The sequence below is a fragment of the Exophiala mesophila genome (assembly GCF_000836275.1).
Source record: "Exophiala mesophila strain CBS 40295 unplaced genomic scaffold supercont1.1, whole genome shotgun sequence".
Taxonomy (NCBI): Eukaryota; Fungi; Ascomycota; class Eurotiomycetes; order Chaetothyriales; family Herpotrichiellaceae; genus Exophiala; species Exophiala mesophila.
In genome coordinates, this window is record NW_015622504.1 from 4,379,525 (window position 1) to 4,406,218 (window position 26,694).

The 26,694-nt window shown below is 51.0% G+C and overlaps 6 protein-coding genes across 8 annotated transcripts; 2 read left to right on the forward strand and 4 right to left on the reverse strand.

Moving 5' to 3' along the window:
* Positions 1-62: 62 nt before the first annotated feature.
* On the reverse strand, positions 63-4,961 carry PV10_01397. 3 transcript variants are annotated; one of them, XM_016365606.1, is made up of 3 exons: positions 4,470-4,961; positions 3,097-3,543; positions 63-3,036 (listed from the first exon to the last, which is right to left on the reverse strand). In XM_016365606.1, exons 1-3 carry the CDS (start codon positions 4,518-4,520, stop codon positions 700-702), a joined length of 2,835 nt encoding a protein of 944 aa, XP_016229255.1. In that variant the 5' UTR covers positions 4,521-4,961; the 3' UTR covers positions 63-699. The 3 variants fall into 3 exon arrangements, with proteins under 3 accessions (XP_016229255.1, XP_016229257.1, XP_016229256.1); XM_016365608.1 differs by having other exon boundaries at positions 3,097-4,109; XM_016365607.1 differs by having other exon boundaries at positions 3,097-4,961.
* A 4,837-nt stretch (positions 4,962-9,798) lies between these two features.
* PV10_01398 (hsp7-like protein) lies at positions 9,799-13,044 on the reverse strand. Its single transcript, XM_016365609.1, has 2 exons — positions 12,805-13,044; positions 9,799-12,747 (listed from the first exon to the last, which is right to left on the reverse strand). The coding sequence occupies exons 1-2, from the start codon at positions 12,829-12,831 to the stop codon at positions 10,744-10,746; spliced, it is 2,031 nt and encodes a 676-aa protein (XP_016229258.1). The 5' UTR covers positions 12,832-13,044; the 3' UTR covers positions 9,799-10,743.
* Positions 13,045-13,365: 321 nt separating this feature from the next.
* Positions 13,366-17,564, forward strand: PV10_01399 (uncharacterized protein). Its single transcript, XM_016365610.1, has 2 exons — positions 13,366-16,647; positions 16,708-17,564. The coding sequence occupies exons 1-2, from the start codon at positions 13,874-13,876 to the stop codon at positions 16,790-16,792; spliced, it is 2,859 nt and encodes a 952-aa protein (XP_016229259.1). The 5' UTR covers positions 13,366-13,873; the 3' UTR covers positions 16,793-17,564.
* On the reverse strand, positions 16,775-21,303 carry PV10_01400 (uncharacterized protein). Its single transcript, XM_016365611.1, has one exon. It carries the CDS (start codon positions 20,735-20,737, stop codon positions 18,035-18,037), a length of 2,703 nt encoding a protein of 900 aa, XP_016229260.1. The 5' UTR covers positions 20,738-21,303; the 3' UTR covers positions 16,775-18,034.
* A 2,941-nt stretch (positions 21,304-24,244) lies between these two features.
* On the forward strand, positions 24,245-25,377 carry PV10_01401 (uncharacterized protein). The gene has a single exon (XM_016365612.1). The coding sequence runs from the start codon at positions 24,250-24,252 to the stop codon at positions 25,315-25,317; it is 1,068 nt and encodes a 355-aa protein (XP_016229261.1). The 5' UTR covers positions 24,245-24,249; the 3' UTR covers positions 25,318-25,377.
* On the reverse strand, positions 25,189-26,074 carry PV10_01402 (uncharacterized protein). The gene is made up of 4 exons (XM_016365613.1): positions 25,966-26,074; positions 25,797-25,838; positions 25,542-25,738; positions 25,189-25,488 (listed from the first exon to the last, which is right to left on the reverse strand). The coding sequence occupies exons 1-4, from the start codon at positions 25,978-25,980 to the stop codon at positions 25,362-25,364; spliced, it is 381 nt and encodes a 126-aa protein (XP_016229262.1). The 5' UTR covers positions 25,981-26,074; the 3' UTR covers positions 25,189-25,361.
* Positions 26,075-26,694: the final 620 nt, after the last annotated feature.

Sequence of the window (26,694 nt, forward strand, 5' to 3'; positions counted from 1 at the left end):
AACAAACTGGGTTCTGGACCCTGAGGAAGGTTTTGGGACCAGGGAAACCAAAGGTCCGTGTGCCTCATTCCATGCGAGCCTTGTCAGGTATAAACTATTGGCTCGAGTCTCCAATCAGATCCCAGAGCGATTTCTGGACGGTGTAAGATTTCATACACCTATCTACCACTCCAACCGTAAGTGGAACGGGGGTCCAATACCAGCTCAGTAGAGGCATTATTTGTTGGCTGGCGTAGAAACCACCAATGACATGGCCACGCGGATCATCCGTTGTCTAACTTAACAAACAAATACTTTTGTACCGGGCCATGTCTATGCATAATGACTTGTTGCTACACATGGTTGGAAGTTCAAATGCTGCAGTTCAAACCCAACGCCGCTTCCTTCCTGGACGACAATCGTCTACAAGACATCGGCTTCTCGAGCTCATCATAATACCTGGATCACTTCACTCACTGGACCCCAACAAAAAATCATTGTAGAGTAGACTTCTCTCAAGTAAAGTTGAAGCCGGTTCATGTTCCGTGTTTCCATTTCCGCTAAAAGCCAGAGCCAACCAAGCTCACACGGCTCACCTGCGTACCCCGATATAACAATGGTTGCAGCCCCAAACTTTTCGATGCCAACTTCGAAAATGTGGGTAATACTGACTCATGACAATCCTGTTGCATAGGAAATTAAGAATAGATCACAATCAACCTACACCCGCCCGCGTCGTAGAACTCGTCGTGGAGGACTCTTGTCTCGATCATCCTTGAAATATTTTTCGTCCTTTTCATCGTCTCTAGTTGTTGAACTAGCCCTTGCTTCTATCAGGTCTCCAGCCTCGACTGACTGCCGAGCTGCTGTGCTTGATCGTCGACTCAATCGTCTTCCAGTACTGCCGGGTGTGACCGCGGGAAGCGTCTTGTTCGATAATGTAGGCGACTGCACGAGACCTCTTCTGCCATAGTTCGACTCCACACTGGGAGCTGTTTTGCTTGCATCGCCGTCAACAACGATTGTCTCGGACTGGTCCTCGGCTACCTCTTTCAGCCCGTTGGTGGGTTCTTCAGGCTTTTGTTCGCTCTCGGGTGCAGATCCTCCCGGCATCTGCGCATCAGGTCTGTCCGGTGCACTGTTCTCTGTCCCAGTCATGACAGTGTCGCCATCTCCAGTAGTGCGTTCAGCCACCTTTTCTTGGGCTAGTCTGGGGACGCCAACTTCAGACGGCCCTGCCTCTTTCTTTGGTTCCACCACGCTTGCAACAGGTCCTTTGGGGTCGGTCGCGGGAACGGTAGTCGAAGACGATTGGAGTTCAGCAGGCCGTGGGTTGCTGCTGACTTCAGTTGGTGCCTCAGCGGGCTTCGGGCCCGAGGGTGCATTCGAAAGCAACGGGCGAGCTTCATTTGCGACAACTGGTCTTGGGGCTTGGATAATTGAACTCGAGATTGGGGGTAGCGTCTGGAGACGAGAACCATCCGATGATCCAATGTCGCCCTGGAGCTTCTTGGGTTCTGGTTCAATATGGGACGTTGGTGGGTTGACCCGTCCAAGCCAATCAGACCTATAGTCAGACCGTACATGGGTTCCAGTGATGCTCGAAAATGTAGTAATGCTTGGGGATGCACTAACACGAGGCAACACCGGCTTGGCCTGGTTGTCTTTCGTGGCACCCAAATTTTCTTTTCTGAAGCCATTGGTAAAGCCGGGAAGCGGGCTGCGCTTGATTTCTTCCGTAACAGGAGGGCTGCCTCCAGGTGAGGGTGTTGGCCGCCATCCTGCAGGTCTCGCTTGGAGATCAACACCTTGCGACGTGGGAGTGCTTTTACCAGCATAATTCAGTTGCTCCTTCGTCTTGACTTTGATCTTATGGTTCTTGGGATCGGCAACTGTGCCGGCTGAGCCACTTCCATGCTCACTTTCATGCTTCTCAACTTCCTTGACCGGCACTCCATACTTTTCGAGAGCCTTGTCGAGACTACCGATGGTCCCCTTAGGCTGCTCATGGTTCTTGACAATGTGACATTGCAGGCCATGAACTGTCCGCCAATCAATGCGAGAACACCCATCATGATTACATCGTAAGTACATCTCGGTTGGTGGTCCAGTGGGGTTTTCTTGTGTACCGCCAACCCCATACGAGGTCCAGATACCGCGGTTCAAAACATCGACACGTTCGCAGTGATGGTGTCTGTTGGCGAAGGCTTCGGACATTTGATAAGGGTGAGTGGTGGACGGGGTCCGTTTATTGGTGGTCGTCGGGGTGGTGGTCGCGGTGACTGTGGTGGAAGGACTCCCTGTTGTTGCGCTGCTGTACGGATGGAAGCGAGAACCCTCTGTGCTTGGTGCCACACCCTGTTGATTTGCTGTCTTCTGGTGACTGTCTGCATCTCGTGTAGCTCCCATGTGTGGGCTCACGTGTGAAGATGCTGGATGTACAGGGCCACGCGGATTTATCGCGGCATACCCTGAGCTAGTGGGCGTGTTCACGGTAGCGAATCCAGATGAGCCTGTCGTAGGTGGAGGGCGAGTGTCATAACTGGAGCTTGCAGGGCGAGCTAGGGTATTTGAGCTAGCGATTGGTGTGGCAGGAGAGCGGGTGGTTGTGGCGCGGTTTGTGTGTGGTGAATCAGAGCGCGAGACCTGGCCAAGAGAGCTCCTATCGGTTGGGTTCTGAGAAGTCGAGTTCAGACCATTTGTCGCGCTAGCAGGCGAGGCGGAACTCGGAGTGCTATACGCTGGAGATTGATGGAAAGGTCGTGAGTAGCTGGAACTCTCTGAGGATCGATAGTAAGAGAAAGGAGGATTCGAGACAACTGTCTTGATTGGGTGCGGAGGGGGTAGGTTGGCTGGATCAGCAAGTCGTGAATGCCCGCTTGATGATTCCAGATGACCAGGAGGACCGGCCTGGTGACGCTTAGAAGGCGGCGGCAGGGTGGAAAGACCCGAGCCAGGGGGAGACATGGACGCTGATGCGATTCGTGAATTAGATGGTTGAGGGGACTCGTCCGGAGGTAGACCTCTCTTGAGCCGCTTGAGTCGTTTCCGGAGATTCTGGAAGCCAAATGTTAGTCACGAAAATCCGGCGCATCTAAGAGGCGGGCACAAAGCTACCGTTTCTTCATCCTCGAGATCATGCTCGAAGAATTGGGTGAATGCAGCATCTTCTCGCTTGCGTCGAGCCTCGATCCTTGCATCGCGACGGCGTCGAGCCTCAGTGATAGTGGCCCACTTTCGATCTTGAAGGTCTCTTTTATGTCGGATTCTTTCATCCTTTCGCTTTCGCTTGGCTTTGAGGATATCATACTTTCTGATGTTCATTTCTTCAACCTTTGACAATTGGTCAAGGCGATGCTGAACGCCATCAGACGACTCGAGTGCATGCTTTGACGGCGGAGGAGGTAGAGGTAGAGGAGCAGTCAAACCTCTATCATCGCCACCGCCCAAGGAGACATCACTATCCGAGGATTCAGCCTCCATGGCGTCACGTGCATGTTGAGTAGGTTGATAAGTATGCCGCATCGGTTGAGAAAAAGGAGAACCCCAGTGGGATCTCGGGCGCTATTGGGGTATAGTCAGCAAGAATGTATTTCATGATGAGTAACGTGAATGGACGATAGGAAACAGTCAGTCCCCAAGGGCAGAAGCAAGTGAGGTGACAGGGTCAAGCGAGGGGTCAGTGTGGACGGTAGATGCAAGAGCGCCAATGATAGCGGTGGGACCAGTGAAGGGAGGAGGTAGCTCGGGAGGCGGGAATGGTATGTTAATCAAGGAAGATGAATTGGACCAATAACATGAAGTGGAATTGGTAGGTGGGGTAGACCAAAAATGGTTATAGATGATGAAGTCCATAGGGTAAAGATAGTGGTTGAAGGAGACGGTGGATGAATGACTTAAGGCGACACCGGTGATTGGTGCAGAAAGGATGGGATGCAGGAATTGACAAGTGTTGCCAAGGGTTGAGTCGAGAGATGTGGTCGCAAAATAGCGGAGGGTGGTGCAGACAGAGGCACCCTAGATGGCTCTAGGGCGGGAGTAGGGGTGTTGGAGGGACCAAATCCGGCCTAAGATCGAAGCCACTGCAAGAGTGCAACACGCGGTCAAGCGAAAGATTAATGCCAGGGTGACTGGTACCCATTAACCGAGTTCCGGGCTTTTTTGGGTTGGGACTTGAGGGCTTTGGCTGCATGTCGCAAGAGCAACACATAATCACCACATAGTGCGGATCAGGTTGCAGAGCTGAACTCGAGTCGTGAAAATGTGGTTGATTGTCGAGTCAAGGCCCAACGAAGGTCGCCGCATTGATACGGCATGGGGCTGACAGAGGCTTGGAAATTTGTGATGGTGGAGTGAACAGCTGTCGGGTGCTCTGCTCCAGGTCCCACAGAGATGCGGTTCTGGGTAGCCACCGTGGCGGATGGGGGATGGGTTGCAGCAAGAGGCAAGACAAAGTGACACAAATACTGAACAAGAAACAAGTAACGTACCTCGGAAGATGGCAAATCCTTGCGGATATCGGAGACAGGGCGGGACAGCATGGTTGTGAAGGGCGACTAGTTGTCCGGACGAGGAGCCCGAACAGGCGTCGATGCGACTAGGATAGGAATTGAGGACGAAGGGTACTCATCAAGTAGATGTGGTTTATTGTCCTCGACAGGTGTTCTGGAGGGGTATTTAAGGAAAGGTAAGAGTGAAGGACGAGATTTCAGATTTGGATGTGAATTGAAATCTCTGTCGAGGAAGGAGAAATGCGAGAAATGCGGCGAGGCGGTAGGAGGGGAAAGGGAAAAAGCTTTGAGGACGGAGCAAGGAAGAAGGAAAGGAAGGGACAAAAGGTATTAATTTGGAGGTGAAGAAAGCGTAGCGGATGCTGAGTCGTAGGTACTTAGTGTGCAGTCAGCAAGGCGAATAATAGTGAAGAGTGCGCAACGTAGTACAGTGAGCATGAGCGTGAGCATGAGCATGAGCACTTCACTTTTGCACAGGCAAAAGGGTGAAGAAGCGAGAAGCGACAAGCCACACGACAAGTGGGCAATTGGGCAATTGGAATGGTGGATAGAGTTGAGTATGTGTCAATAATGAATGGAGTCCGGGCGTGTACACGGTCTAGGTCTCGAGATGAGATAGGAAAAGCGAAAGTCAAAAGGCTTGAGGAAGCGAGCGTCTTGAATAAAAAAAGGTAAACGGTCAATGGTCAACAGTGACGGGAGTTCGCTTGAGTTGTGGAACTCTTGTACAGGGTTGCCAGAGGATAATTACACGGAGACCAATAGGGAGCAGCACTAAAGCCAAAGAACAGTTATCCGTATACGGAGTACGTAAAGCGCATACAGGACTGGCGGCACACAGCCCCTCGCTTTACTGAAGATACACCAATGTGCTGACAAGGCGCCTAAACAACCACCCTAGAGGCGGAGGCTAATAAGGAGCGAGCACAGGCAAGCCAACAAACTGGTGGGTGGTGGGAAATACCTACTCCGTACAAGCCCGGGTTATCTCTACGGGAGTAGAGAATGTGGTCCGAGCTTTGCAGAGCACCTGGAGGTCATGAAGCCTGCTAATAAGCACTGGGCACTGGGCGCCAGGCTCTATACCCCCCTCCCCCAGCCTAAGTTGTGTACTCGCTTGTCAGGAGATTCACCACCAACGAGGCCACGTATTACGCACAGAGCAATTCGTAATCTTTGAGGTGGACGGTGGACGCCACAATACCTTTTTGATAGATAAGTCTCAATTTAAGGCCGAGGTACCCCCAGCTGCAACTGGCACTTTGCTGCGACGCGACGAGCAGAATAAACGACTCGACTTTAACGGGTCTCATGAACTAGGTACCTAACTCCGTAGACATGAGTTCGGGGTGTTGCAGATGCCTCTGTACCTTAGCTGACCTGTGGTAGCCCCGTTGCCTTTCTCATACATACATCGAGGACCCTGAAACTGGTGGGCTCCATTGAATCCAACAGAAACCAAGAGACGAATGTAACATTGAGTGATTGACAAGATAATCACGACAAGGTTCAATGTGAGACGTCACTCGCGATTGGGATCGACTAGGAATGTTTGTTGCATAGACATACATTTGGATACTATTACTATGATGAAGGTGGTATTGTGCTCTAGCCCCGTGCGTGCCTAGAAACCAGGCGAAGGCGGACCTGGGTACGTACCTAAATTGGAGACTTTATTGTTGCCACGTTGGTTCTCCATATGGCTGCAGGTAGCGATCAGAGTATCCGTGATGGCCCCGCCACCCCCGAGGCGGAGGATGTGCTTGGGCATTGCAGAAGAAACAGCTTCCTTCGCCCCTGTACTGTACATCTGCCTCTGGGACGAAACCATTAGGAACACCCCATTGTCAGCATGATGATTCGCAATCTAAGTAGTTTCAGCTGGCAAATGGTGTCCGAATGTCACGGTCTGATACTGGTTCAGGATGCAAATGTCCGTAGGATCACCCAAAGCCAGTAACATGCAGATATTTGATCATGTTGGAAGAAGCGCTTCGATAGGTCCCCATGTTGTGCCCAGAGGCAAATTGCAGCTGAATGGAACCCAGGTCAGGAGTCGATCATTACGTGAGGAGGATCGTTGAATCCATGCATGCGTAGTATTCCACCCTTATTAGTTACTAATAAGGTACTTAAAGGAGGATGACGAAGCGGAATTCGCCTCCTGCTCCATGTTCGATCTACGGCGGTACTTACCTGCAATTAGGACAGCAAGTGCCACAATCCCTAGACACCGGCACCTATTCCGTACTCCAAAGGTAAAGCTTTTAGGGTTTGACATATCTCTCCAAGGCAGTTGCACTATCAAATCTAAAGTACCGGACTCTATCCCTGATACGAGTCGAAAACGAGATGCCGAATGCCGGATTGACAGGATTTACGAGTCATTGTTTAGCAGCTGATCTTTGGCCCCGTCAGTCATCTTAGGTGGTACAAACGAATTGAGGACATCAAAGTTCTGTGTACTCCGTAGGTAGATTAACACGGTGCCTGTACGGTTCTTTGGGCGATCCCATTATCCAGTCTTTGGGGGGGGAAGTGCCTAGGCGTAGGTGAGGTCTGCAAAGTCGCGGTAGGTTGCGACGCCTGCACACGCGCCTAGATCGGACCATGGGCCCTGAGTCCTTAGTTAAAGGCCCACAGATGAGCGTCTCATCCCGTATCCTGGCGAGACATCTTCGATTGGAGTTAAAGTTAAGTGTAGAGCATCCGGTAGATAACCAAATTCCCACCATAAATGCCACCTTTCTTCTTCTAGTAGCCTCTTTGCTAGCTTGATCTCAGTTATCAAATTGTGCCTGGGATGTGGGTCGGTCGGATAAAAGTACCATATGAATAAAGGATGCTATTGTACTCCGGCCGCGTGGTTGGAGCTTCGCCATGAATCCATGACGCCGGCGACGCCCAGTTATGCCAGTCTCTTGTAATCTATTCGACCATCTGGCTTCCAGGTTATCTTGGGTTTCTTTCAAGGGGAATCATGGTGCGCGTTGCGAGCGAAGAGCAACGTGGCGTCCTCTGCTGGAGTCGGCCCTAATATAGCTCACGTGCTCCTTCTTACCGAATCCGGTTTCTACAGCCCTAGGCTTCCTTGAATCCCTGAAGATGGCTCCTGAATCGATGGCTGAGGTGTCTGGGGATTTTACACGTACCCCGTAGTGCCCGTATAGGCACCATTCGGAGTCCGGCAGTAGACAATTCTTGCCGTAGCATCTCACGCACGGATGCCCGCCGTCATCAAGCTAAGCTACTATAATCGGCGTTCTGAACACTGTGCTCGGTGCCCCTGACTTAGATACTGTAGATGTCGAGCATGTTGAATGCCAGAACCTTCTCCTCTCGAGCGCCCGTTATCAACCCAGAGTTTGTGGAATTGTCCCACTCCGACAGCCTCAACTTAGCATCACCCAAGATGGTCTACAGCCCGTGAGGACAATCAATATGCAACACGGGTATCCTCTGGTGGCCACGAACATGTCGATTCGTCGCGGATGCACTAGGACCGTCTTGATTATTGGTCTCACTTTAGGTACCTACTCCGTACTGACCAGTGAGCAGGGACCTATGACCATCGTTTGGTAGCCAAAAAGCCTCAAGACTTTGCAAATCATTCGACCCCCACATTTGTTTCCTTATTCCTTGCCTTTTTGCTTCTCCTCCCTCTCATCTTTTTTTGCCACTTCCGGTTCGACTTGCCGACGAGGTCGTATTGTGATCTTATCACCGAGGTCTTTTCATGAAACAGACACAATACGCATATTTGTATGCAGACTGCATAATCAAGAGTAGTCAGTTGCATCATGATCAGCTCCTACCCCTTCTCGAAGCGGTAGATGCGACAGGTCTATCCAACACATGAAGAGATATGGATGCTAGGCATTTGAACACAGCACCACGTACTGTATACAGACTCTGAATTTCGACAAATTGGAACGCTCATTGGCCACAGGACCTCCCCAGGATTAGTGATGCCCAAGTCTTCCAATTGTATGCACCGGAGTCGGGTTTTCTGTCTTGGACACCATCCGCCTCGGAAGTTCGAAGACAATCCGGAATGGGGCAATGAGGTTCCACATTTTCTCTATCCCGTCAATCGCATCATGCGTGATACATTATTAGCACGCAGAACTACCTACCAAAATACTACGTCGTTTGCGTTATCTAAGATACCAATTTATCGTTCAGAATCATTCAGAAATGCTGGTACCATGACTCATGGAATTTATCACGTCAAAGTTTTACTTTATTAGCAAGTTTACACATAACGTGATTTATGCTGCGCACATTGCAAGAGCCTCCAGCACGACCCATCATGCACCAGGTCTATACTCCGTAGATAATAGGCTCTCAATAGCACCATCTCGCCATGAAGGCCAAGGCAGATACCTCGCCTGTCCACACATCCAATTTGTCGTGCGGCTTGGTTCGCGGCATTGGCATTATTCAAGAAGAGTATATGCCTACTGGGCAGCCTCTTATGTGCCATTAGTAGCCGTGGTAGCGTCGGCGTAAAAACCCCAGAATTGAAAGACTCGTGTCTAGACCCGTATCCTATGTAGGTTGTTATCATTCTCAGCCTCCTAGAGCTCGTGTCTCGGGTCGAACCGCCGACCACCTCAGTTCCGTGGCATACTCCGTACAATCATGTCGGGACCTCATCTGCAAAGCGGAAAGTCATGGAACGACTCGATTTCCGGAAACTGGAGGTAGGCAAGTTCAATTGGCACCAGCTCTTCACTTGTACCTATTGTCCAATGATGGTCATGTTCCTCGTAGCCGTTATGATTGGGACACATATGTAGGTACGCATGCTACTACATTGTGTGCTCGTTTACACAACAACACACTAAACCATTTTCTGCACACCTGCATAAGACATCATACCTAGGTATGTAAGACAAACGACCGTGGTGAGAACTATTTCTGGTATTTCCTACATATGAATACTACATACTACCTTCGTATACGCACGAGTTGGGGCGAATCTTGGTATTCGAGCAACTAATGCACGGCGTACGCTTGGGACTCGGCATAATACGTCAGCTGTGCAACCATGTGCAACCGAATCAAGCCAGAGGTTCGATGGAACCCACCGCCTGTACTCCTTGATTCACGCTAGGAGATACCTATATTGTGGCATTCGGCGACAAAGACCACTTGAACACCAGCTGCCAGTGAAATAAGTTGCTGTCTTGTTAGAGCCTCTCGCGAAACTGATTGAGTATTTAACAATTCGGCTGGTAATCACAAATAAATTGTAACGTCCAAAACAGATCCTTTACTACACCCTCGCACACTTGTCTTACATCTGTCATCTTCTGGCTTACCCACCAATCCATCACATAGGGCTCGATGGATGGCTATAGGGAGAGTATACACATCACCGCCCATTGGCTAGCGACGCCAACAAAGTGCTAGGATCAATTGGACGTCATCCAACCTTGGTGATTTACATTCTCGCGCGTACTCTTTGTGCACACTTACATGGCGACACTCTACAGCCACGTCTCAACTACGGATGATCCTTGTTTAGATTGCTGGCAGAGCCCGTCTGCTTTCTTCATAAGAGGGGAGATTGTGCTTTGTTTTCTCTAATCTTTGCCAGAGAATCCATCTGGGATCCGACTGGTACATGTGACATCCCATTCACTGCGAGAAGCCGTCAATGAGTTCTGTAATGCCAGCCGTGATCCTTTCCTTTGGCTTGTCCATCCACGTAGCTTCTGTACAAATAATTACATCGATTTCCACCCATCAAGGTTTGACCCGCCTTCAAACCATCGCTGCCATGATGCTCAAACGCCAGCTTTTGTCAACGTGCCAAGTTGAACACTTGCGCCACTCCTTTCTGCCATCGAGAATGTCGTAGCTAATACAACATAAGAGAGAAACCAAATTTTCCATGTGAGCCAGTCGACATCCTCAACGGTCATCATGAACATGGCCAAAGTCTGACGCACACTCTACCCAATGCTCTGTGGGCAGAACAATCTGCAATCATTGTGCGCCGTAATTGACGTACGCACCAGATCCTGAATACTAGGCCGCATCAATTTGAGCACCCACCTCATGCCATTTGGCGAGACACAGGGTTAACCATACATGGACATGCTGCCGCTCCATGATTGTAGAAGTTGAGTGAAAAGAATGACCATGTTCCAAGGAAACGGTGCTGAAGAAAAAGTCGAGTACGAGGGATATCATTAAAATACATTGACGGCGCGCTGAATGGACATCGAGATGTCGCTCAAGTTCAAGGCTTTTGTTCGCCGCCTTGTTGAGAACCAGCATCACCTCCTGGGGGAGGAGACTGCGAGGCCTCCTCACGAGCCTTGTGCATCTTGTCAAAGAGGGTGAGTGCGCTGGTCTGGAGTTCGTCAATCTTGGCCTTCAGCTCCTCGGCGGTGGCGGTGCCTTCGCCAGTCTGGTTCTTGGCGACGTATTCACGAAGAGTAGCAATCTTCTCTCTGATTGTGTCTGCTTCAGTCTTGTCCAATTTGTCTTCAAACTCCTTGAGAGCCTTCTCAGTATCGTTGAGGACGCTGTCGGCACGGTTGGCAGCTTCAATGGCAGACTTGCGTTCCTTGTCTTGGGCACCATATTTCTCGGCATCGTCAACCATGTTCTGAATCTCCGAATCAGAGAGACCGGAGCCGGATGCGATGGTGATGGACTGATCCTTGTTGGTGGACTTGTCCTTGGCGTGCACGTGGACAATCGAATCGGCATCGATGTCAAATGTGACCTCAATTTGAGGCACACCACGATGAGCAGGAGGAATTCCGACGAGCTGGAAGTTTCCGAGAAGCTTGTTGTCACGGACTAGCTCTCGTTCACCCTGGTAGACCTTGATCTCGACAGCTGTCTGGAAGTCAGCAGCAGTGGAGAAGATCTGCGACTTCTTGGTGGGAATTGTGGTGTTTCGGTTGATCAAACGAGTGAAGACACCACCCAAGGTCTCGATACCAAGGGAGAGAGGAGTGACATCGAGCAGCAAAACATCCATGACTTCACCTGCGAGAACAGCACCTTGGATAGCAGCACCGATGGCAACAGCCTCATCGGGGTTGACCGACTTGGCAGGGTCGCGGCCAAAGATGCTCTTGACGGATTCGGTGACCTTGGGCATACGGGTCATACCACCGACGAGGATGACCTCTTGAATGTCTTTTGCGGCGAGACCGGCATCCTTGAGAGCCTTGCGAACAGGGTCAATGGTACGGCTGATGAGAGGGTCGACGAGGGATTCGAGTTGAGCACGAGTCATCTTGGAGTTGATGTGCTTTGGACCGGACGCATCAGCGGTGATGAAGGGCAGATTGATGTCGGTCTGAAGGGAGGAAGACAATTCAATCTTGGCCTTTTCGGCAGCCTCTCGGATACGTTGAATGGCCATGCGATCGTTGGATAGATCGATGCCAGACTCCTTCTTGAACTGCTGAACCAAGTGACGGACGAGGGTAATATCGAAATCTTCACCACCCAAGTGAGTGTCACCGTTGGTAGACTTGACTTCAAAGACACCCTTCTGGATTTCGAGAATGGAGATATCGAAGGTACCACCACCAAGATCATAGACGGCAATAATGCGGTCCTCTTCCTTCTCGAGGCCATAAGCTAGGGCAGCAGCAGTGGGTTCGTTGACAACACGCAGGACGTTGAGGCCAGCAATCTGACCAGCATCTTTGGTGGCTTGTCTTTGCATGTCATTGAAATAAGCAGGCACGGTAACGACGCCGTTCTTGACGGGCTTGCCGAGATACGCCTCGGCAGTCTCCTTCATCTTTTGCAAGACCATACCACCGATTTGGGATGGGGAGTACTTTTGACCACGTGCTTCGAGCCATGCATCACCGTTGGTGTGTTGGACAATCTTGTAGGGGACTTCCTTGATATCTCTCTGGCACTCGGGGTCGGAGAACTTGCGCCCGATCAAACGTTTTGTGGCGAAAAGAGTATTCTCGGGGTTGACAACAGCTTGACGCTTGGCAGAGACACCGACAAGACGCTCGCCACCTTCTGTGAAAGCAACCACTGATGGAGTTGTGCGAGTACCCTCGGAGTTCTCAATGATACGTGGTTGCTTGCCTTCCATGACAGCGACTGCGGAGTTTGTGGTTCCCAAGTCAATACCAATGACCTGGCCTTTGACTTTTTCTGTTGGTTCTGTTGCATCGGTCGAGGCATATCTGGGGAGGATTGAGGAGCGAGGAGCCCGGATATTAGAGATGCGAGAAAGTGGAGATGAGCGTGGAAGCTTCAGAAGAGTTAGACATAGAGTAGGCACCGGCGGAGGGAGAATTTGAGGACTTACAGCTCGGGATAAACGTGAGGCAATCATGTTGATACAGTACAGTGGAAGAGACGACAATACAGAAGCCGTCAAAAGTAGACGGTATACAAGGGAAGGATTGGAATGAGGAGGGCGATCTCAAGATGATGCACAAGAGATTGGGATGGGTGGTGAAGGCAAGAAGCAGATGGATGATGGTTGTAGATGGCTGGTAGAGGGAGGAAAAAAAAGTGTGGAAATGGAAGAGCATGAGAATTTGGCCAGAGATCGCAGAGTACGCCGTGGAGTCGGAGACGTGGTTGGCTGGTCTCTTCCCTGCTCCTGCTCAGACGACAGTGAGAGAAACTCGACGAATCTGTTCTGGAGAAAGCTAGGCCGTTTAGAGATTAGTGTCTTGGTGCCCACATTATCCACCCAACCCGACCAGTGGAAGGCACGCCTAACACCAATAGGATGTCCGTCGCTCCTGCACCAAGATTGATATTCCATTTAATCACGCGTCGCAAGAGATGGAAAAAGAGCAAGTGCGATTGAGGGCTAGAATCTTTCCACTTGTTTGAAGCAAGCGCAAGAGCAAGCGCAAGAGCAAGCGCAAGAGCAAGCGCCAAATATTATAGGCCAAGGACTTAAGGTGAACACTACCTAGGTACCTAGAACCCGGAATTCCTAGAGTGAGGTTTGTTCTTGCACTCTTGTTAAGGTCAGCCACAGTGACAAGCACTATTACACCCTAACATAACTCCGTAGAAGCCACACACAGCACCTGCCCCGACTCATCAGCCAATTGACGTCAAGTCAGCCCCAAGACCCGAACTGACCCTCATCATCTTCAACATTCCCACCTCATCTCTCCCACATCGCAGGTATCTTATCACACGCTTGCAATTCAACACTCCTACTCAGCCTCAACCTGCTGCATCTCCACGCCAACTTCAGTCACTCCTCGTTTCATCCCAATACTCAACCGCCCGATTAGCCCTTGTTCGCCGATGCCGTCCGCTCCTTTCCCCCCTCTATCTACGACCACCACTTAATCGTCCCTCCGCCGGGAGATGCTCCTCATCCCACTCTCTCGTGCCTTTTTCACGACATGACCATACCGGATCCTCTACTATGTCTGAATCCTACCAGTGCCATCGCCCATTACGACAAGTTCTACCCTACCCGCATCCCCAACCAACACCATCAACTCCGACATCAAATTACCATCAATGCTAATCACCTTATATACTATGTCTCTAATTACGACATCTTCGTCCTCGATCTACATGACCATCAGAACTCCCTCCTAGCCACCGTCCCCTTCGAGCCTACCTGTCTTGCTGCAGACCTCGGCTGGCTTGCCGTCGGGGGTGGAAATAATGGGGATTGTGCATTCATCAAAATTGAGAACGACGAACATGGCCACCCACGCTGCTTCGGACACGACCTTGTCGTTGAATCCTTGGGGGGTGCTATTGTCAATTCGATGAACATCCATACCCTTCCTGTCGCAGGCTCTTCCGCAGAAACTCCCATTCATGAACCCGTCGTTCTCATCTCCAACAATGACAAGTCCGTCAAGATTTACTCGCTGCATCAACGCCAGGTCATCACCACTTTGCTCCACCCCGTCCCGATGAACTTCTCGGCCATGTCTCCAGACTCTTCTATCATCGCTGCAGTTGGTGACTCCAATAAGCTCTACTTCTATCGACGCTCCAAAGACGAAACCCAACTCACCGGCAAATCCCCGCCCACGACCTCCACAGGCGGCTGGGTTCTCTTCGCTGAGCCTTCTTTACCCACGGGTGATAGCGTCTACGATGACTACTGCTTTGCATTGGCATTCTCCCCAAGCGGTCATCTTTGCGCGGCTTCGTCCCAAGGCGGCGCAATCTCCGTCTTCGATGTTGTTAATCTCCTTCGCCCAGATCATAGTCCTCAAGAAGCCATGTTGTGCAACTTTCGCTCCTCCAGACCCACTGTCGTCGGCTGTGTGAGGGCCATGACGTTCTCCCCTGCTCCTTGGGATTTGTTGGCCTGGGCCGAGGATCATGGCAGAGTCGGTCTGGTCGATGTCAGAAGCCAGTTCGTTAGAAGACAGGTTCTCGAGCTAGACCGCAGGAAACCTGATGTTGTCGAGCTCGAGGATGGGACTCCTTTTGCCTACCGCAATCTAGGTGTCAAGGAACGTCTGAAACAGCAATATCTTGCAAGGATCCGTTCAATGCGACAATCATCACCCAGAGAGCTCTCCTCCGATGTTGCAATGGACGATCCTGCCGACCCTGCACCGGACACTCAGAGCACCCTCCGCCAGGATTTGCTTTCATATCACCACGGTCTTGATCTCGATGCTCGCGAAAGATCTGTGGTTGATGCACTCGAAACCACAATCGACACTATCGAAAACAATCCTTCACGTCCCTTTAGTCTCCACTACCCCGGTAATGCTACTGGAGAATACAGCATCATCATAAATCCACCCCCGCGTAACGCCGGATCAGCTCATCACGCTCCAAGAAGGAGAACTTCAATTGTTCTTTCACCCTCCGCAGCCAACACCCACCGGTACCTAGCTACAGTGACCGATGAAAGATCGCGACTGTCGGCTTCTCCTGCACGTATGGCCGACGACGACGAGAGCCCTCTCATGTCTACCAACAATCTAACTCCATCAACCACCCTTTCAACTTCCCATCCTCAACCGCAGGACGCACCTACCACAGACACTCGTACGTTTCTGACATCGGCCATGGAGCGAGCCCGAGATGCCGCAAATCAAAGTGGCGCGCAGTTGGGCCGGATTGAAGCTGCACTAGACGATGAGCGCCAGCTTGCCATCCAGCTCGAACGCTTGTTGGCGGAGGAGAGACAGTTATCCAGCCTTCTCCGGCGCCAGCTAGAAACGCAACAGCGCCTGTTGATGGACAGCTCCACCGACCTCCTCCAGCTGAGGACCGGCCAGGCAGACTCCACTACGTACGATCGTGTTCTGCGACAGGAGATAACCTCGGAACAGCAGTTTCTTCAACAACGCTCCCAGGAGCTTGAGGAAGAATTGAGAATAGGGACGGACTATGCCAGGAGGTTGGAAACTGAAAGAGCTAGGGTGCTGACCCGAGCTGTGTCGGGCTTCAGAGACGATCAATCCGAGTCTGCTCAAACTTCAGCACTTCCAACCACTAACCTGAGACCCGAACAGCCTCGTGACGAGCTTTTCAGCGTCCTCTCCGACTATTCAGACTCGCGATACCAGCGGATACGACGAATCGAGCAGCTTCAGCGGCAATCTCGTCGTGCCGAGTCTAGAGTCGCCTTGGCTTCGTCAGACATGGACGCTCTCGAGGAAGCGATGAGAAGAGCCTCCGATGCTCGTAATAATGACAGTTCAGCCACCAACACCGAAGCCAATCATACACAATCAAACAGATCATCACTCAACACGGACAACCGTAACTCGAGCAGACGAGACCCTTCCCGCACGGACACGGAGACTGGTTCATCACGAGCGACCGCACGCCGTCGACCCTCTCTCACTGCCAATGACCTCCGTGCGTCACGTATGTCCTCACGCATGTCCCGACCTGACGGACGATCATCCGACAGCGGTACCAGCCGGCCACAACAGTCAGACCTACTTACTGCACGAATTGTTTATACTCAAAATGCTTCCACTTCAAGTCGGGCCTTGGACACCAATGGAAATTGGATGCCTGGCTCGTCATTGCATCGAATCTTGGCGGGTGCGTCGGCGTGGTCCACTGGCAATACGATGTCTGGCCCCAACCCTGCCTCTGAGGCCCTGGGCTCAACAGATGTATTCAGAGACATGGGACTCGGAACTGCTGGCATCACCTTTAGCCCAGACGGCCACTATTTGTAAGTTGCACTCTGCTTAAGTTGCAAGTCCTCAACTCGTTACTGACATCTTGCCTACAGCTACGTGGGCACTGACGAGGGCATTTTCGAATTCAGAATTAATATTGCCGATCGAATGACGTTTCCAGCTTTTGAGATGCGATGAAATTTATACCTGTTAGCTAACAAAGCATCACCTCTTATCTGTTGGTCGAGATTGTCTCCGGCATCTGGAGTCACTACGATATAATACGAACACGTGGAAAGACCGTTGTCCGCCGCGAAGTATACACATCATGAGAAGGATGTTCCTGGTTCGTGAACACAGACAAATTGAACTAGATGAAGCAACGTAAGTCAGCGCCGGCGCCAGGGTCATTGCGAATTGGAAGAGTTTGAAGTTTTATCTGTGACCGCGACACGCGCAAAACGGAGCGTATTTCCTGTACATGATTGCTTGCAGGTGTGATCAGCCATTTGGAACATACCTCGCTTTGATCTCGGTACATAGGGACATTGATCTTTATTCCAGACTGCTTGGGTCTCTCTGGCCACGCCGTGCCCTCATGACATTTGATTAATGACTTGGTGACTCTGACCTGACCATAAGCTCGAACAAATTCAATGTCCTCGTTTCGGCTCTGACTATCCTGGTCCTCAGAGTTAGGGCTGCAATTCCACACTTTACAACGAGGGAATCTTTGTCATCGAATATGCAGTAGAGATGTGGGAACTCATATCATCATGATGCTACTTCAGCTTGGTTACCTAGTGTTTCAGCAACTGGACAACCGAAGATAGAATCACTCGAAGGCTCTCAGTGCAAGCAATGGTTGTGGTCTGTAACCATCAACCAGTAAAAGCCCACCCATTCCTCGCGCCTCTGTTCCCCGCAATCCCCTTCTCCACGTATCAGTTAATGTTCATTCCTCTTAAACAGTCCAAAAGGATTTTTTGAAAAAAGGAGCTGGGTGTCGCAAACGATGCTCGCTCGCTCAGTGTCGAAAATATTGAAAGTGGTCCTTGTTCATTATTGCAAGGTCTGGCTTTGTGCATGTTGCCCATTGCAGGTTCATATGTTGGGATATCAAGAGTTGCATCTCAAACTCTGATTGACAGCATGTTTATGTGGGTAGTCGTCGAATGGCGTTACGCCAAAGTAGTCGAACAAGAAGAAGTCTGCTCGAATAACAATAGCAAATGAAGTGAAATCGAAGTGGTGGGATGAAAGAGGAAAATGTCCTCTTGCTCGCAGGTCGTAGGACTATACAATCTCCCTCTGCTGCGAAAAATCGTCGTGAAACGAGTTGATACATCAAAAGAGCCGTGATCAAAGTCGCCAAATCCATAATTCATCAGAGCTCCAGCCTGCCAGCTAAGCTCTTACCATCAAGCTGTCAAACGAGTCTCATAGTCCACTGGTTGAGTTGCATTGCTTCGCATCTCTGTCTTTACTTTTCCAGAAATGCATCAGCCGGCTGATCCTGTTTGGCTTCTTCTTGCCCTTTTCATCGAGATCCACGGGATCGGGAACAGTTTCGAATTTGAGCTTGCTCCCATTTGCGGAGCCAGGTATCAGTCGATTCAAACTAGCCAGACTTGATCGTTTCCAATCCGCTTGGATATTAGATCTCGACGTTGAAGGCACAATCATTGACTGTGATCGTTGTTCGACCGACGATCTTGTGCAAGCGCTGCTCGAGACTCTCGGTAGCGCCCCGCTTGAGATGCTGTCACTCAATGAAGGTAGATCATCGTTCGATGCGCGAAGCACAAAGTCCGGACTGAATTCACCCTGCGATTTTGAAGGCCGAGAACTGTTCTCAAATGAGGTATGGTCGACATCTGGAGACGACATCATGGAAGCTGAAGTTGTCCGGCCTTCTGTCGAAGAGGCATAGTGAGATTGTGGTGCAGGGTAAGGAAAAGGCATTGGAGAGGACATGGGTCGTTTGACATCATCGGAAAGAATGGGAGCTGCAATCGTCGAGTTGGAGGACCTGTCGACCTTGGCGACATCGTCATCTGTGTCAGCAATTGTGATGCCGTCCACGGGTGACTTGTTGCTGATCGTCAGACCTAGCCCTCCTGTCGCGTCGAGGTCTGCTGTCTCCAAGGGGCTGGCAGAGAAGGTCTGCGGTGTGATCGATCTTCGCGTACGCGACTGAATCCTTTCAAGCTTTGAGTTTGCGTTCTCTTGAGCCAGTAACTTGTCTTCCTCTTCTTCATCAAAGACGTCTTCCGATAGCGATGAGTTACTACCCATTCTATGAAGGTCGAAGATGCTCCTATTCAAAGCTGGCATTGTTGGCGCGGATTCGGTTCGTCGATGGACAGTTCCAAAAGCGTCCACGTTAGCCCTTCGTTCACTGCTGTGAAGCTTTGAAATCCGGTTCACATGGACAACTTTGCCACCAACGTCATATCCCAACTTTTCTTCGCTCCCAAAAGGCCCGAGTGCTGCATCGAGGTCCAGGACCGGGCTAGTGATCATATCGCTTGCTGGGCCGGGGATGCAGGCCTGGGAAGTGTCAAGGTCCTGGGGAAACGGTCGAGTTCTGTTTGCAACAGGGGACGGCTCACGTAAGACGATTGTGTCGTCCGCATCGAAGATTTCATTGAGGCGATCACTTGGTCTGCGAGTTAAGGATGCTCGCTTTTGCTGTACATCAGGTTTTGGTTTGCTGGCTCTCTTATCCTTCCTCGAGAAGATGCCAGATGTCCAAGTATGGTATTTTCGTCTTTTGGACGAGGAAGACATTTCTCCGGAGGATGTTTTCGGTCTTCCGTTGTCACCAAAGATGTGCAGTCTGGGTGGTTGCGGGGTGGGGCTCGCACTGAAAACATCCATCGGATCAGATTGTTCGACCTTTGGCGTATTCAGAGGAGAGTCCATCTCGGAATGACTGGACCAGAAGTGCTTCTTTTTACTGGGAGGACTCCCAGAGCTGAGCTGGCTTGGTGAGCCGGATGCAGAGAGAGGCCGCTTTGGCAGATTGATCATGGACACAGGGCTGTTCCGAGCGGCCAAGCCAAGAGATAGGGTTGAGAGGGCATCGGCTGTGTGTGGGCGTTCCGGCGAGCTAGATGTAGAGTCGTTCGAGGATGTGACGATGAACGTGGGTCGTGCAGCAGGGCTTGCGATAGAGTTGATGCTTCCAGAGAGGGAGTGGCCGCCCCGAATGGTTGAGCTGCTTCCCTCCGTTTCCGAAGAGATCATTGAGAGTGGTCGGGGAATGACATCGACATGTTCGGAAAATCCGACCCGTGGTCGAACACCAGGGGCACTGCCTCTTCTCCTAGGACTCGACGGAGGCGTCCGGACTACGTTGGACATTGACTGTCGTATCTGAGGGCTTCCGCGGCCATAGGCAAAGGCGCTAGGGTCCGAGGGGGTGGTTGGGGTGGACCCTGCCCGGGCCTTGGCCAAAGCGTTGACTTTGATGAGCTCGGACGTGTCAATGTCAGAGATGGAAACAGCCTGAGAGCGTCGGTGGGCATGGCCTCTGCCTCCTGTTACAGGTGCGTGTGGCCGATGCTCTAATTTTTCGGGGCTGGAACTGACCATGTGAGGTCCTTCCAAACCCCCACCACCGACGAACTCGCTGATGCCGCGGCGATGTGTACGTGGCGGAGGCTGGGACTCTGAGAAATCCGTCTTGGTTGGGCTTGGAGAAGTTTGAGCGATTGATGGGCTGGGAGCGAAGGTAAATGCAGGCAATGGGGCTGGTCTTGCTGACCTGACTGCACGTTGCTGATTGAGGGCCATTTCCTGCAGAATGGGATGTGTGGGGCTTGGGCTTCTTTCAAGGGGAAGGTCGGCGCCAGGATTGAACTTGAATTCGGGTAGAGGAAGTGGCCTTGCAGACCGACGACTCGAGTCCAAAGCCATAGGGCTAACCTCAGGACTTGCTTTGTCGGTGTTGGCTGCCTCTAAACTCGGGGCTCCTTCAAGCGCTGGGTTAAACAAGAAGGGTGGGAGGGTTGCAGGAACATTGGGGCTCCGCGACGGGCGCCTGCGATGGGGTTGAGGCGAGCGAGGAGGAGTTTGAAGATCGGGGTCCAAGGGCGAGAGAAGTGAGGGGGGCGTAGGTAATGAAATCGAAGCCATTGTGGAAATGAGGCAGCCACCTAAGAGCAATAATGTTCAAGATTTTTCGTAAGCTGACCAGCAGGCAGATACATTCAAGGCAGTGCGATGATGCTGCCGTGACCGTGTGCGGGTTGTGGTCTGTAGGGATCTCGAGGCTTAGGAAAAGGAAGGACTGTGGTTGTTGCCATAAGCCAGCATGACCACCTTGGAAGGAGCGACGGGCGTGGTTGTTGAGAAGGAGCGACTTGAAAGACGGACGAACGGTCGATTCTATGCAACCATGGATTGCAGTGGGAGCGGAGCAGATGACGCCGCAGTCGGTGTGGTCAGGTCAAATTCTGGTCGAGGGCGGGTTCGAGGCCTGAATGTTAGATCGTGTTGAGGGTGGTGTACGCAGGGTTTAACCAAGGGATGTGAGGGTGGGTGAAGGAGCGGACAGCAGCCTGTAGAGGAATGATCGTATGGTGATACGATCAAGGACTCTACAGGAGCCAGAAGAGCGGATTGAGAGTTGAGCGGGTTGGCGCAAAAGGGAGGAGGAGAGGTGAGGTGAATTGAGGTTGGTGTGAGAGGAAAGGTGAGAGAGAGAAGGTCGAGGTGGAGAGAAGAGGCAGCAGGACGGTACTGCCAGAGGATGACTTGTGGACAGGCCCAAGGGTCTCGGGGCCCAGTTCTCCAGGCTTCCTCGACCAACGGTGGGCGCGGTGGTCCTGCTGCAAAAGGTCAACAGTGGAGTTGGTGCACCTTGAACCGTGGCCCGGTAGGTGACGGCCACGAGTGGGATTTGTTAGCCCGAAGATGGGACCAAAGTGGGCAAACAAGCAACAGGGCGGTTGCTAGCTGCAGCCTAGAGACCAAGTGCACGAGTCATGAGGCAGTCTCCTGGATAAGGTCAATTAAGTGATAATACGACTGGTAAAAGCCCCTGTAGTTTTTGAGGATGCCTAACCTAAAAGCACGGGGTTGCCGGCGGGCTGCAGCACATTCCCGAGCCTAAAGTATGCAATAATGAATACTGTACGAACACGGAGTACCTGGAAGGCCTGGACGCTGGTACTTTCACGTAGACCTGGTGAAGCCATAATGAGATGGCGGCTTCCTAGACGAGAATCAAATAAATCATGTCCACCTGTTGCTGACAGTCTCTTGATCCCAGCTAAGCCAAGATATAGTTACATGTTGAGTAATGGAGATGCGCGTCTCGAATTGACTACTGTTCATTCAATCCAAGGTGAACAATTGTCAGGGGCCGAGGGGTCTGAACATGCGTGAACCTGCCTGGACCAAAATGGTGTGCCAGAAATGCGCAAGCTAAAAGGCCTTCCATCACGAGACGTGCAGTCAGCGGAATCGATGATGATACTGATGATGATGATGATGACCTATACTATGATCGAGATTATAAGTTATAGTACATGTACGGAGTAGACATGATTGTCTCATGTCCCACAAAAGACATGATCCTGTACTCCAACTGTATGTAGTACGAGTAATCATGGTTAAGGAAAAGTCAAGATGCGTCTAGGGAAAGAAGAACGTGCCACGCCTGCCTGGCTTGCCTACTAAACCGGCTCAGCCGCATCCCACGGCGGACAATCTGAGGGCAATTTCTGTTGTTCCACTTAGCTTGCATTACTGTCGGATTGTCGTCGTACATTGCTGGACCGTAACAGAGTCAAACTGGTATTGATATTCATATCAGCGCCATCATCGCATAATTGGCGAGCATGACAAGTTGTTCTCAATGCCAGACTGACAATCAGCAGAAAGTCCCAAATCGAATAGGTATCATGTTCAACAGGTTCCCCATGCGGTGATGCAGGCCAGGATGCGTTGGCAAAGTTATGCAGGGGAAGGAGCTAGCAGGGTTGGCAGATGGCCGAGTCCCACCAACGCAGGAACGATGCTGAAGAAGGAGCCAATTCCATCTTCTCGTTCGCTCCTTCACCTAATTCGCCACGCCACCCACGCCTACACCAAGGCATGGTTTTCTGTACATTGTAGCCAAAAAGTACACGCCCAGTAATCTCTGTACGTACAGTTCACCAGTTCTCAGCTCTGTCTTGATGATTACTAGTACACAGTAGGTAGAGTCTCCGACTGATCAGTTCAGATCTTCATGGTCATAGCACGATCGCCAGGTTCGTTGGCCTCCTCGTTGTGGGGTTGTGTTGAACATCGTGGTACTCGCAGTTGCCCATGTTCTTGATCCATGTTTTGGCTACTTTGAATCTCAGTTTCAGGTACAGTCACGCCGTCGCTTACACCTGGGAAGCCGAACTCCTCATCTGGTTGCCCCGAACAACAACATACTGTGACACCAAAGAACGACTGGGTAGTGGTTTTTCTACGATAAGAAAGATGCTGCGCAGGTAAAGATCTACACTAGTCGAGTTTTACATACGGAGTAGGTATGTGTAGCCATCCTGGCGTTTCTGGTTCCAGGCGTCCACTCAGAAGATTGTCATCTCATTGCCCTTGTTTCCAGTGTCCTTTTGCATCCCCAAATTATAGTTCTGACACCGTAGCATCTCAAGCCTACGGAGGAAGGTCATCTGTACATAACTCTACAAATACCATTAGATGCTCCTTCTAGTGCAGTTGCCCTCCATCATCCACGACAGTGGGGCATGGCGAACAAGAATGTGAAGGTTGACCCTGCCGTGCCTCCCCTGATGCATATACGAGAGTCTTCACTTGCGCCGTCGTGCCCGTCTCCCATGCTTCGAGTCTCAGCATCCCTACAGTAGGTACTTAAAACATCGGAAAAAATTACCGTCCAATAAACCCAATCTCTTAAGTCTAGATAAGGTACCTTCATAGATACCTACGTACATACATAGTCCGTCCCGCTCAATTGTCTACTTAGACCAAGAACTGGTTGCGCACATCAATATTATTAGCCTTGTAAAAAGGCAGGCCCTATCCCTAGAACATCTAAAAATCGTGCGCCAACGCTGGTGAAGCATTTGACAGCTGCCATCCAGATGTCTACGAAAACGCTTTTTGCTCCGGGGCTTGCAAGCCCACTTTTCCCAGCTCGTTGCACGACAAAGACCCGTATGGCTCGCTGCCGTAGGACAAAAAGCAGCAACTATCACCTCGCGTCAAATGCGCAGATAAACCAATAGTGAAATGTCTGCATATGCAACGAAAACTTAGCCTGTCCCGCAGCGAATCAATTTGTTGCACCCTTGTTTAGATTTCAAGCTCCCACTTCAAGAACCTCTGGATTCACACCGACACTCAGCGATTGACCAACAGTCGTCGTTATCTTTCGGACACTTCTTTTGCTTGGTTTGTTTTTCGAGCATTCCAGGTCCTGGTGCCTCGAGCCTCGCTGTTCCTGCATGACTCGGTGGGACTGTAAAGCAGATGGTGAACTTCGGCCCGTCCTTACCAAGAATGTTGAGTATCATCGGACACGATTTTTTCTGCTCCTGAAAGAGCCCTGGCACAACGGATCCCTGGGGCAGTTCGTACACCGCAACTCGAATCCCCACAACGTCGCATGACATACGACTCAAAGAATGGCACCGACGAAGAAATCAAAGGCTGCCAATAAGTCCAACTCGCAGAAACCAGTTGACCATTCGCGTAGACAGCCCGCGTCGTCGACTTTGTTGGTTCCACTCGATGTGCAGCAATTGACTCTCGATGTGTTCCGCCGAGCCTTCCCCATTGACGATCAGACTGACCTGGCTTCGGTCATCCAAGAGGTCAAGCGGCATCTCTTTCAGAGAGACTTCACACTCGCATTCGCCAAGCCTCAGTATCTGGATGCTTACGCCTTGCGGTGGAGTGCCAGCCGTGCTCTTGGCTATCTCGACATTCTTGTGAACAGCCAGATGCATCCAGTCTGGTTTGGTGAATCTCCGCTTGAACCAGACAATCGTCAACACCCGTCCGGAAGCGCTTGTAAAGTCGTTTGCATTGGAGGTGGTGGGGGCGCCGAAGTGGCTGCATGTGCGGCTGCAGCGCGCAAACTTTGCCTCTCGAAAATGCAAGTTCATGTCGTGGACATGGCCGACTGGGCGAGGCCTATCGACAATCTGCATACTGCCTTGACCACGCCACCACCACTTTCTCCATATGCGAGTCAAGGCGCCAAAGACGCGAATAGCCCGTTCCTCGAGGTTGACCGACTGGAGGTCTCGTTCACACAACATGACATTCTGGCAGGCCAAGACCAGTTACCACGTCTACTCACTGGCCTGACCCTCTGTACCATCATGTTCACCCTGAACGAGCTCTTCACAACCTCAATCTCTCGCACCACTGCCTTTCTGTTGGCCCTGACCGAAATTGTAGCAGTGGGCTCATACTTTCTAGTGGTGGACAGTCCGGGCAGTTACTCTGAGGTGAGGCTTGGGCAAGAGGCTAATTCGACGGCTACAAAACAATACCCGATGAAATGGCTACTGGATCACACCTTGTTGGAGATTGCAGGAGGAGAGGGAACACGGAAGTGGGAGAAGACAGTATCTGATGATTCACGATGGTTCAGGCTAAGCCCTACGCTCAAGTATCCCATTGATTTGGAGAATATGAGGTACCAGATCCATCTCTATCGAAGGATCGAATCCCAACCGGCATAGATAGAGTCCTCTTTTACAAGTCCTGGCATCTAGCCACCACTAATCTACTCGTCATCATCATCGCCCTCGTCGTTGACGACATTGAAGAAGCGAAGCTCGTAGACACCCTTGCTGGTCGAAACGACACGGAGCCAGTCACGCAGCTGCTGCTTCTTGAGGAACTTCTTGGTCCTGTCCATTGTCAGTATTTTGCGTCCCAACATGCAATCCTCATGGCAACATACAAGTACTTCAAGTAACGACCCGAGAAAGGGATGTGTGTGACAATCTCAATCTTTCCATCGCCGACCTGCGAGATGGCCACGTCGTCACCGAGGTTGTTGGTGCGGCCCTCGACCTTGATGCGATCGTGCAAGAATTTCTCGAACGCCGACAAGTCGAAGATCTTGTCGCTGACGGGCTGGCTGGCGTTGATGATGTACTACTTTGGTCAGCGACTTGCTGTGGGATTCGGGGGACAATGAGGGTCAAGAGCTTACCTTCTTGGTGACCTTCGTCTTCGCCGCCTTCTTAGATCTTGCCTGCAATACCGAAAAACGAAAAACCTTAGCCTACTGTTCTCTCCGACCTTTTGAAAGCTGCGCCATTGAAAATGGACGAACGCTTCGACAAGGCTTGAAACAGCAAAGCGATTCGGTCGCGACTTACCTGAACTGGTGCCATTGTGAGGAGAGATTTGTGGTCGATCGCAAAGAAATTGAATCCTGCGTCTTTTGGTGGGAGGGTAAAAGAACGTAAGGGTATGCGGGTTCTTCTGAATTGATGCCGACTTGGACCGCAAATTCCTTTAGAATAATTTCAGGTGCGGTCGAAATCTTGGCGTTCGGAAGACTTTCCTCAAGCGGGGGGAGGGGGGGTGGGACAAGGCTGTCATTCTGTCTACCACAGGAAGACATAGTCATGTTGTTTAAAGGTTGATTTTGGTTCTACCACGTCCTCCCTTTGATGCTGAGTGCTCGTTGAAATAAAGGGTTCATGTTCCATGCATGGTGTGGTCAAGTCAGTAGCCATATCTGACCTCGGACTTATATACACCTATTCGTAATCTTTGTCCGAGCGTGAAAAGGATGCTCGGTGCAGTCTCACTCGTTCACAGAATGAAATTTGTCAACCTTCATAACCTCGCTGCTTCGGAGTGCAGGTCTGGTCTTCACAGATACAAATTCAAATCTTTGAAAGGAGCGATAGCTTCGAGGCGTTGTCTTCTGAATCGAGCCACACGTGCGACAACAGATCCAAGTGCCCTGCAATCCAAATCGCGCTCCAGACCTAGCTTTTTTGACATAGTACTTCACCTCCGACTGATACATCTATCGTAACGACTCTGGTTCTTGATTCAGGCAAAACAAATCAATGAGTGATTCAGTTCCTGGGATC